General features: G+C 28.7%; 1 protein-coding gene across 2 annotated transcripts in view; it reads right to left on the bottom strand.

The window, feature by feature from the left end:
* Positions 1–12,189, bottom strand: part of LOC120777954 (capon-like protein) — a 319,841-nt gene that overhangs the window by 48,366 nt on the left and 259,286 nt on the right. For both annotated transcript variants that reach the window (XM_040109570.1, XM_040109569.1), the window contains exons 4-5: positions 9,147–9,242; positions 8,098–8,265 (exon numbers count right to left, since the gene is read on the bottom strand). In XM_040109570.1, the coding sequence (XP_039965504.1) occupies positions 8,098–8,265; positions 9,147–9,242 (264 nt within the window). The remainder of the gene's footprint in view (positions 1–8,097; positions 8,266–9,146; positions 9,243–12,189) is intronic.

Raw genomic sequence — 12,189 nt, 5'->3', positions numbered from 1 at the left:
AAGCGACATTAATTAGATGCGCGTTGTGCGGCTTGTTTTCTTTTTGGAATATTTTTCTTCAATTTTTTGGCGTTTTTCTGTGCTTTTTATGAGCATTTCGTGCGCTGACAAAAAATACAGCGCAAATGTTTTTTTATTTTTTGTTTTTATTGTCAATTTTTACTTTTCATATTTTTGGTTATTAATTAGCGGCGTTTGGACTTGGATTTTGTACGCGCTTTATTATTGTTTCTTTTCTATTTAACGCGCTTTTTTTTTTTTTGTGTGACATACACTGAAACTGGGAAGTCATTAATGTCAGCGACGTAGCCTAGAGGCGTTTATGTGTGGATAAGTATGTGTGTGTTTGTACTAATAGTTCCTCAAACATGTAATAAATTCGCTTGGCTTGCTTTATCCGCTGGATTCTTGGCTTTTTCACATAATTTTGCGTCCGAATTGGCGATCAGCAGCGCGTCGCGTCTGTGATGCCGTCAGCAAAACATACAAACACACACACTCACATCCTCATTAGTTGTAAACTAACGTCTAACAGTCTTAATACATTTGCTTATTTCCATTTTCATAGTTTTGGTGATCGAGACAAACTAATTTCGTATGTCATATTTGAATTTATGGCTCTGGCTGCCACAAGAAATTAGAAATTCGGAAAAACGCGCAGGATTTGCGACGTAAATCGCGGAATTTTAATTAAATTGTTGGATTTTCTACTTTGTTTTTGATTTTTTTTTTTCGGTATACAACTTGCGTACTTTTGTGCACCTGCCGTTAGTTATGGCCGCACATGTGTTCCTTGTTCTGGTACTAACACAAAGGCATGCACTGTAAATCACTATAAACGCACAGCAATTTCGTTTGGAATTAGAGGTTTGTAATTTTTGCTGGATTAGTTTGAGAAATTTTGGTGCCAATTTGTATTTACGTGTTTTTTTTTAATATTTTGGTGGTGTTTTTCAGTCTCTGTTCAGACAGCAAACACATGTTGCATGTTTTGGAATTTTTTTAAATTCATTTACCGTTATTTTCAACAATATTCAATAAATAAGTCACTTTTAGTTAGTTTTTAAATATTTGTCTTAATTTTTTTTATCAAATTAACCGTTTATTTTAATTAAATAATTAATTTTTTTTTTAATTAATTAAAATTTATTTTACCGCCGTTTCCGTCATTTAACGCCGTCACTTTTAATTCATTTTTAAATATTTTGCTTAAATTTTTTGTGTTATTTTTTTTTAATTAATTCTTTTTTAATTAAATATTTTTTTTTTAATTTTTTTATTTTAATTATACATATTTTTTTTAAAGTAATTTAGATTAAATTTTTATTTTTTCATAATTCACATTCATTTTTAATTCAATATTTATCACATGTATAACTCACTTTTGATTATTTTTTAAAGTTTTTATATTATTTTTTTTTTTTAATAAATGTCGATTAGCTTTTAACAAATAATTTTTTTAATAACCTACTGATTTAATGTTTTTAGTTAACGTTAATTAATTTTTTTTTTGTTATAAATTAAAATATTTTTAATTACATAACTTTTTGGAATGATTTTCGAAGTATTTTTGGTTAAATTTTTAGTCTCGGGCAACAGGTTGCACCTACGATCTTTTGAAAAGAATTAATTTACCGGCATTAATTTAACAGAATTTTAAGGTTTTTTAATAAATCTCTTTCATTTTTTAAGTTTTTTAGTTAATTGATTCTTTTTATTAATTTTTAAAGTTTTTTTGTTAATTAATTTTTTCTAATTAAAATTTGTTTTTTAATAATTTAATTGTTTACACATTATTTTTTAATTAATTAAATAAATAAATTCTTTATTTTAATAATTTATTGATAGTTGAGTTTTTCTAATTAATAACAATGTTTTTTCAGTTAAAAAATTTTTGAAATTAATTTTTTTGTTATATGAATTTTTCTTTTTTTAATCTTTGGCAATGCATGTACATAAGAGTTTTTGAAAATATTTTTGAGTGCCGTCACTTTTAAAACTATTTTATATTTTAGTCACTGTTATAAATTTTTTAAATATTTTGTATGATTTAGTTTTATTATAATAAGCCAACATGTTTTTTAAAAAATATGTTTTTTAATTAAATAAAAGTTAAATAACGTTTTGAAATTTTTTAATGAAATATTCTTTCTAATTTATTTGTTTTAATATTTTGTTTGGTCGATTTTTTAGTTTCTAGTCACATGGTGCATGGATTTTTTCAAAAAAGTTTTCAATTCATTAATTAATTTTTTTTACTAAATTGTAAATTCACCACAAATTTTTTGCATGATTTTAGATAAAAACTTAATTTATTTAATTTTTTAATTTTATAGTCCATAAGTTTATTTGATAAATTAAATTTTTTATGAATTAATTTTTTTATTAATTATTATTATTTTAATTTTTTTATAACAAATTAAGATTTTATAAATTGTGTATTTACGCAAACTTCTATAAGATTACTTTTACTATTTCTACCACATCAACAAATATTTCATCTTCCACCACCACACTCCAAATAAAAGTTTACTTCTTAATCCACCACGTTTACTTCTCGTTTTTAAACACTTTCAATCACCGCTTGTGCGATTTTCGATACTCGCGCTAACCGTCGGTGCGTTCTGTACGTGATCGTTCCGCGATATCGACTACTGCACAGCTTGAGCGTTGAATAACAACACATCTGGCCTGTCGGCTGGCTGGCCAAAATATTCCAACCGCCTCACTGATCTGGTTAATTTCCATTGGTGACGTTTTCATGCAAAGCTTTCCGAGCTTTTCCAATTTTGATTTGCACGCTCTCTCGCATTTTCCAACATATTTGCTTATCTTTTCGACAACTCTCTCTCTCTTTATGGGGTTTACTAGTGCTGATATTACATTGATGTCAAAAGTCCCGCTCTCTGGTGCTCTCCTATTCTCTGGCGCGGCTTCGCTTCCAGCATCGGTTCGTTGCTTTTATTCTGTGCCGTGTTCGCAAATAAGTGTTTCTTTGTTCTCTATATAGTATCTCGATATTTTTGTTTTGCTTACCCCATCACGGCAATCGACGACTTTTCTCCTTCTATTTTTATACTTCGTACCCTCCTCGCTGGCAATGTGTTGATCATATAGGCAGTAGCGTGTGTGTTTTTGGGGCTTTCACGATTTTTCGTGACGTTCAATTTGCGTTTTCTTGTATTTTTGTTTTTATTTGTTGATGTGTTTTGGTTTTCATTTGTTATTGTTGTATTTTTTTTGTGTAGATTTGACTATTTTTGTTGCTGTTATTTTCTTTTCGCAGTTGCTATTGCTATATTTTTTATTTTGGTGGTTGTTTTTGATGTTATAACGATTTTTTAGATAATTTTTTTGTGCTGTTGTTGTTTTTTTCATCTTAGTTTCATATTGGTTTAATTGTTATTATACCCTGAACAGTGTATATTAAGTTTGCCATGAAACAGAAGGAAAATCGGAGAACCTCAAAAATATATATACGTATGAGTGATCAGTGTATCGAGCTGAGTCTAATTAGCCATGTCTGTCTGTCTGTCCGTTTGTTTGTATTTATACGAACTAGGCCATAGATAGATCTGAATTTTTGTATCTGCCCTTTTCTCATAAAGAAGCTATTTATTTGTTGGAAAGACAGATATCGGACCATTATAGCATATAAGTGCCAAACAAACTGAACGATCGGATTTAAGTATTTGTATTGACAGCTTTTTTATTTGAAAAGATATTTTTTGAAATTTGGTTTGGCTTATTGTCTAAGGCAAAGGTGCAATCTCCGGAGAAATTGTTGAGATCGGACCACGATAACATATAATTGTCATATAAAATGACCTATCAAAATCAAGATAAAAATATTTATACCCTGAACAGGGTACATTAAGTTTGTCACGATGTTTGTAACACCCAGAAAGAAGAGTCGGAGACGCTATAAAGTATATATATAAATGATCAGTATATTAAGCTGAGTCGATTTAGCGATGTCCGTCTGTCTGTCTGTCCATCCGTCTGTATATATACGAACTAGTCCCTCAGTTTTTAAGATATCGTTTTGAAATTTTGCAAACGTCATTTTCTCTTTAAGAAGCTGCTCATTTGTCGGAACGGCCGATATCAGACCACTATAACATATAGCTGCCTTATAAACTGAACGATCGGAATCAAGTTCTTGTATGGAAAACTTTCACATTTGACAATGTATCTTCACCAAATTTGGTATGGATTATTTTCTAAGGCAGCAATGTAATCTCCGAAGAAAATGGTCAGATCGGTTAACTATAGCATATAGCTACCATACAAACTGAACGATCGGAATCAAGTTCTTGTATGGAAAACTTTCACATTTGAGAATGTATCTTCACAAAAGTTGGCACAGGTTATTTTCTAAGGCAACAATGTAATCTCCGAAAAAATTGTTCAGATCAGATTACTATAGCATATAGCTTCCATACAAACTGAACACATAGTTACTTAAAGAAATGCACCTATGAAGGGTATATTAGCTTCGGTGCACCTGATTTATCGTTTTTTCTTGTTTTTACTTCTTTATGCTATAGAAAATGCACCTGTGAAGGGTATTTTTTCTTGTGTTTACCGTGGTATTGTTATTGTAATATATAATTTTGTTGTATTTGCTTTATCATAATTATTTTTAGTGTTGTTGTTGTTTTTTATTCTTATTTTGGTTGTACCTTGGTCTTTGCTTTGGTGCTTGTTATCGCTGTTTTTTTTTGTTTTTGCAAAAGCTTATTTTCGTTTATTTTTTTTTTTCATTTTGCATCTCTTGCATGCTTTTTCAATACATTTTCTTTGTTGTTGTTGTTGTGTTGTGGGATCTCTCAGTTTTCTTAATTAATTTCCTTCTTATCTACATTTCCCTCCATTTACTCTACTTACAGGCATACTTTGCAATGCTCATTAACATTCGGACTCGTTTTACTCGTTTTTCTCGCTGCGCATAATTACTAGTTGATTTTTGGACTTTAAAAATAAATTTTCGCTCGAAAATTTGCCTTTTCCCTGAATTATAAATACAAGCGATCCATTAGCGTCCTAATTATATGCGGTTTGTGTTCACTATATGCGTGTGTGTGTATGCGAGCCGCTGATTCTGTTGGCCGCTCACACTCGCTCGTGTGTTTCTTGTGAATTTGTTGTTGTTGTACTTAGCAGTTGCCACACGTTTATTGCGCTCCTCTGACTTCGCTGCAGAAAAGTTTTTAATGCCAGGGCTCCCCTGTTAAGCGTGCTCCAGCCGTGCCAAGTGTAGCGCGCAAAGCTGGCAAAGTTTGTAAACACTTGAAGTAATGTGTTTATTGTAGTTTTACTTTTTTGTGAGATTAATTATTTTCTTTTTACAGGTATTATTTTATTTGATTTCATTTATTTTTTGTTTTCTCTGCTTCAGGCACTCATCCGCTCCATTTGCTTATATATATTTATTGTGTGGCTGCCTTTTGTTTCTTTACTCCAGCTTTCGATCGTTCATTCATTTCTTTGAAAATGTGTGTGTGTGTGTGTTCGCGCAGTTTTAAGAATTATTGGCCCGAAGATGTAATTATTGACCTGCCGCGTCTTATTTGGCTTGACGTCATTGCTTTGCCGTCAACTGCAGGTTGTGTATACAAATTGTTGTTGTAGTGGTTATTGGTTTTGGTACTCATTGTTGTTTTTTTATTACACTATATTTATAGTCTGTTTTTCTTACTTTTTCCCATACGAGCTTACGTAGTTATCACCGAAAATCATACTTTCCGCACTTTTCTCAAAATTTGTTTTTCAAATTAAAAATTTATTTTTTAAATTTTCTAAATAAAATTTTTGCGCTTTAAAGTATCGACACTTTAGCATATTGCTTCATTATTAGTAAGTAATAAGCAGAATTTGGTGAAAATGATTTGTAGCAGGTGCTTTTATTGCTGGCTTTAAATGAGTAGTACACTGCGTATACGCAACTTGCCTTTTGAGATGGTTTAATCTCGTAATGTGCTGAGTGACGAGAGATTGATAATTGACTGACTTTTGCTTTCCATTCTTCATATTTTTAATGAAATTTGGACATTAAACAACAACGCCTGTTTATGGAGCAGACTTTGTGCAAAGCAATTCTTTCTAAGAATCTAGGCCTTTGTGGAGAACAGAAGAGTAAAGGGTAACATGAAATAAAAAAAGGTATGCTTTCCATATTTCGATAATCTATCTTTTTTATAAAAATAACTAAAATTAGATCTACACAACTGAATCTGGTAAAGTCTTCAAAAGACATGGTTTACGGAATTCCATAGAGCGACCCAGTGGGGCACTAGATAGCGCCAAATTTTATATATTATATATTAGCAAATAAAACATATTTAACATTTATTAGAAAGAGCGATAAAATAATGCTATTGGTATGTACGGCAAGTTGCCTGAGTAGATGCTAAGTAACCGTATACAAAAATGTATATTATCCATGGCAACTGGCTACTGATCATAGACCAATGAGTATCCAGCTCAATGTCAATTGCCAATAGTAGTTCCGAGTTAAAAACTTTTTTAGATATAAAATATTTTTATAAATTTAGATCGAAAATTGTTAATTATATGCGTTTCCTTTAGTATTTTGTTTTAATAAATTTTTTTTTACATCATATTCGAAACTTTTTTTTTGATTTTTGTGGATATAAAAGTTTTTTTTATAAATTTAACCTGAAAAGTTTAATTTTTTAATTTTTTCTAACAAAAAATTTCTAAATTAAAATTTGTTTCTACTTTTTATTCAAAACTTTTTCTTTGATTTTTTCAGATATAAAGTATTTTTATAAATTTAACTGAAAAGTTTTTTAGTTCAAATTTTTTCCAAAGCCAATTTTTTTATTAGATACACTCAATTATTTTCAAAACTAAAACTATCTGATTCAAAACTTGCAAAAAAATTTTTTGATGTAAAATATTTTTATAAATTTAAACTAGAAACTGTATAATTTTTTAAATAAAGCTTTTTTTGAACAATTGTTTTTTACTAATTAAAATTTTTTAAGAACTAATTTTTTTGTTGATTTTCCCAATTTTAAAATATTTTAAATGAAAAAAAGAAAAAAAGTATTATCTTTTATTCAATTTTTTTTCATATATAAAATATTTTTATTAATTCAAAATTATAAGTAAAAAATACTTTATAAATTAAAAAAATAAAACAAAAGTTATTGATTTAGTTAAAAAAAGAAATATATTATTAAATTCTGTATTAATCCATTTTTTTTGTTTTGTATAATAAATTGCCTTGGTGTGTGTAAAAGGCTACAAGACCTGAAATTAGGGCAAATAAATTTCAGTTACCAGAAAGCTTTTGATTAACGAGAGACAACTCCATATTGGTAATTTGCCATAATTTACCAAAAAACAAATGCTGGTGCTCTGACATCATGCAAAAATGTGGAATATCGTACTTGATACCTCAAAGACCCAACTGGAAGTGACCACATTTTACAAAATTATATTTCTTCTCCCGAAACAGCTAATGAACAATTGCGCTGCTCGGTTCTTCATAAGCAAAAATGACCTCTATTCTTCGCAATAACGCATTTATACACTCACACACACGTACAACACTGCCAGTGGTAGTTTTTTAAAAATCCATTTGGAATACATTTCTTTTGGCTGATTTCTTAATTATTTTTCTCCACAAATTACTTTGGCTTACTTTTGCACTTGGCCTGTGGCCAAACTGAACAGGCATGTTGCCGAAAGTTGTGATATTTTTATGCTTTCTTAGGAAAACCATTTAAAAAAAGAAACCGTGACCAAAAATACAAAGTAAATGGACAGAAATGTCACCGGCAGGCAAATGGAAAATAATTGGGAAAATACTAATTAGAATAATAAACAACAATTGAATAAAAAAGTTTTAGAGCAAAATGACATATGCGAGTTGCCAGCATAACAGAAAAAGAGCGTTTGTTTGTCGAAATGTCTTTTTGAGAAATATAAATATAAGGAAAATGTCTACGTAAATGCGATATGTATGTACATAACCAACATAGCTGCCAAATATACACATTCGGTAACATCTGTTCACACGTGCATAAACGTCCATTGATATACATATGTCTATATGTCACTCACCTTTTTATGACTTTTGAAAACGGAGCATTTGAATGTGTCTGTGCTGGCGTCTCGTGCAATATAGCTAAATATTTTGAGATCGCTGCTGTCGTGTGACACATAGAAAATTCTATAGATGGGATGATTGAGTAGTTCGATTTCTTCGGCTTCATTTGTCCAGTTCTTTTTCTGGAAAAAATTGGAAAAAAATATTATTGAATAAAATTCAAATCCGAATTCATAATTAAATTAAAAATAAAATAAAATTGAAAATTAAATAATTTTAATATTTTATTAATATAAAAATAACAGTAAATATAAATAAAATCGGATTAAAATAAGAAAAATTAAATTCAATAAAATTAACAAAAATAATATGAAATAATTTTATTTGAGAAAAAAAATAAATAATATAGAGAAGATTTAATTAATATAAAATAAAATGAATTTTAATGAAATTAGGTAAACAATGAAAAACTAACATATAATAAAAAGGCAATAAATGAAAAATTTAAGTACGATTTAATTAAATCATAATTAAACTTGAACAAAATTAAATAATTTCTACAGTTAAAATTACTATTAACACCAAAATTATAATTACAATTAAAATTGAAATTAATCGCATAATTAAAATCAAAAAAAATTAATATTATGTAGAATAAAATAAATTAATTAATTAAATTACAATAAAGTAATATAAAGGAAAATTAAATATTACCAAAAAAAAATAATTTAAATAAAAAGATAATTAAAAAAATAAAATTAAATTTAAGTAGAACCAAATTTATTTATTTTGATTCTACCTAAATTCATTTTTATTTTTTAAATTATCTTTAAATTCAATTTAATTTTTGTGTAGTGTATTTAAAATTAAAATTAAAAAAGAATAAAATTAAAACATCAAATGAAAAAATCGAGAATTAATTAAAACGTAGACAAAAAATTATAACTATATAATTATAAAAATTTAAAATTTTACTTAAAAAAAATTATATAAAAAAAATTGATATATGTACATATGTACATATAAAAATTTTTTTTTAGAATTTAAAAAAAAAACGACTCACTTTTCTTCTGCGTTTCTTGAGCACCACACGTACGCCGTTCACCGAAATGTGTATAGTCACTTTGCGTTTCTTTAGATTCTGGACTTTGCACTCGTACTGATAAAAATAAAAAAAATATATATATATATAAAGGTATGTGTATAAATGTAAAATATTTTTATAAATTTAAGATGAAAATTTTATATTTTGAATAAAAATATTTATATTTTGCACACAATTTTTTTCGAAAGATATTTAAGATGAAAAATTTTAATTTGCATAAATTTTTTTCGGGAAGAAAATTATTCTTGATTAAAATTTGTTTGTGTTTTATTATTCAAGAAAAAATTTCTTGATATTTTTTAGATATATAATATTTTTAGAAATTAAAATTTAAAAAACTTATGAAGTATTGAATGTTTTTCTAAAATACATTTTTTTCATTTCTGAAATACAATATTTTTCACAATTTTTCAACGAGGTTTGAGTATTTTTTCATACTAAAATGTAATATATTTATTTTTTTTTTAATCACAATATTATTTCAAATGTAGTCTAACGTAAACATTTATTGTAGATAAGGGTTATTTCTATACAAATTTTTATTAAAAACTTTTTTGGAGTTTTTTTAAGATACAAAATAATTTTAAAAATTAAAACTACATAAACAACTTTGTATTGTTTTAATCATTTTTTTTAGGTAAATTTTGTTTCTGAAAAAATGTTTCTTTTAAATCGAAGAATTTATCGTTTAATTCTTTTTATTAAATTTTCTTTTGCTATTTTTGTTTTTAATCAAAACTTTAATTAAAAAAAAAAAAAATTGTTTGAATGCATTTTTTTTTATTTACATATTTAAACTTTGTATTAGCTTTTTTTATAATATTTGTTTGAATTTTTTTCTAAGTTTTCAAACAATTATTCCCTATTTTTGTTTTTTTTTTTTATTTTGCTATGCCAAATTTTTCTCAGTGTGACCAATTAATCAACTCTTCTCATCTTACACGCCGTCAGCATTTCAATTTGATTTTGACACTTTTATTCTATTAAACTGTTAACGGTTTTCCACGCCTACACTACTAATCAACGAGCGTCAGCTGAAAATCTTTCAATTTGTCACTTGCAGTATACTCACACACGCACATAAAAGCGTACTCAGGCAGCAACCCATCAATGCATTTTTCGCTTTCGAACCTTTTCAATACAATGTATTTCACATATGACGCTTGTCAGCATTGACAAAGGATTTGTGTAGAAGCCTCTAAAGCGTCGGAGGCTTGGGGTTTGACTTCAAGTCGGATTTGGTTATTCATGTCAATTTGACATCAATGTCAGCTTAGCTGCCGATTACCGTGCTGTTGTTGACATGTTGCAAGTTTTTTGTCGGCTTATGTACCTACCTGCATATGTGTTAGTTTGCATGTAAATATTTGTACATATGCTCACCGATGACTGATGGTTGGGTATTGAGGCGAAAAAGGAAAAAAATCCTTTTGTTAATATTGACGCCTGTGTTGAAGTGTTCTGCAGTTACCGTTGCTGCTGCTGCTATATGTGTGTGTGCTCTAGTGGGTAGCAAACAATTTAGTCGCAGTGTCAGCAAGCTCATGTCATACCTTTGTATACATACGAGTTGTTGATGTATTTGTATGTCTATATGTACATATGTGGCTGCCATCATTAAAAGCACGAAACTAACAAGCAGCATGTTGACAATGGCAAATGAATCGGTTAGTTGGGGAAGTGTGCAGGGACATAAGCCATTGTTGACGGCAATGTGTATCCTCCTCTTTGTACACATATTGATTGACTCGGCAGGAGTAAAGCAGCATATCAAGCATTTTTCTTTAAATCTCGAAAATATTAATTTTAACTGATTGATATTTACATTTCATTTTATCAGTTACGTATCCATATTGAGGTTTTTAGAAAGAACAATTCAGAAGGGCTATAAGCATTTTTGACTCCTTTGATGATAATTAAATTATTTTGGTATTTATATTTGAATCAAATCTGTTCTTTCGTCTGTTTAGAACTATTTTTTTATAAGCAATATTTTGCAAAACATATTTCTTCAAAAATATAGCAACAATGTATTCAAAGTTTTAATGGACTGCCTACAATCAGGCGTGATTAATATTTTAGCAAGGACACTCACCTCATCTTTTCAAATGGAGCATATAAGATGAGCTGTTACCAAATGTTGCAATAATTTATATGTTTACGTCTTTTCACCTGTTGAAACATTTTACAAGTTTAAAAATAAGTATTACTTTTATAATAAAAAATTGCCTACCACTAGGAGTTAATCCTGTTCTAGCAAAGAAACATACCTAATATGTAAAATAAAGAATAAAGAAAGTAAGTTTTTCAACAAAAGTTTTTTTGTAAGAAGTTGGCTTCAGACAACGTTAAAATACGATAGGATAATGTTAAAATAAATGGTATGGTTGGTTCTACTGTTATTATGTTATTTTATTTTTGAGGGTCATACAGTTGTCGTCATTAAAACTTCTATTTCTTATTAAAAAAAAACTAGGGTCTATTAAGATAATATAAATGACTAATGTCACGCAACTTTTTACAAATATCCATTACATATGCCATCAAAGCAAAACAAAGTTTTTATATATCGTAGGTGAGGTTAGGTTAGCCTGGTATGCTTATATGCCAAGCATAGCCAGTTTTGTCCTCTTGCAATACGAAATGGAGTACTGTTACATAGTATATGAAAAGAAGTCTTTCGTTAGGATACCTGCGCTTGACGCGAATTTCAACAGGCTCTGTGGCCTCCCAAATTATGTTCCAGTGTTTCAATTCCAAATGCTTGAAATGCACGAGAGATGCTCTATATTGTATCACTGCAGCCTTGCTCTTGACGTTTCCTGAAGTCTTCTCGATCTGTCAGCCGCATTTTGCAGGTTTGCACCGCTTTCAGACTGTGATCATTGAGTTTTTCATGTGAATCATATTTTTTCAGTCCTTTTTATCAAGTGACGCTGGGAAGCCACGTTTTCGAGTACTGTGCACGACTCTTGACACTCCGACCAATTTCATTGCCCTC

Source organism: Bactrocera tryoni, chromosome 5, assembly GCF_016617805.1.
Source record: "Bactrocera tryoni isolate S06 chromosome 5, CSIRO_BtryS06_freeze2, whole genome shotgun sequence".
Lineage (NCBI taxonomy): Eukaryota > Metazoa > Arthropoda > Insecta > Diptera > Tephritidae > Bactrocera > Bactrocera tryoni.
This window is presented reverse-complemented; position numbering and strand designations above follow the sequence as displayed.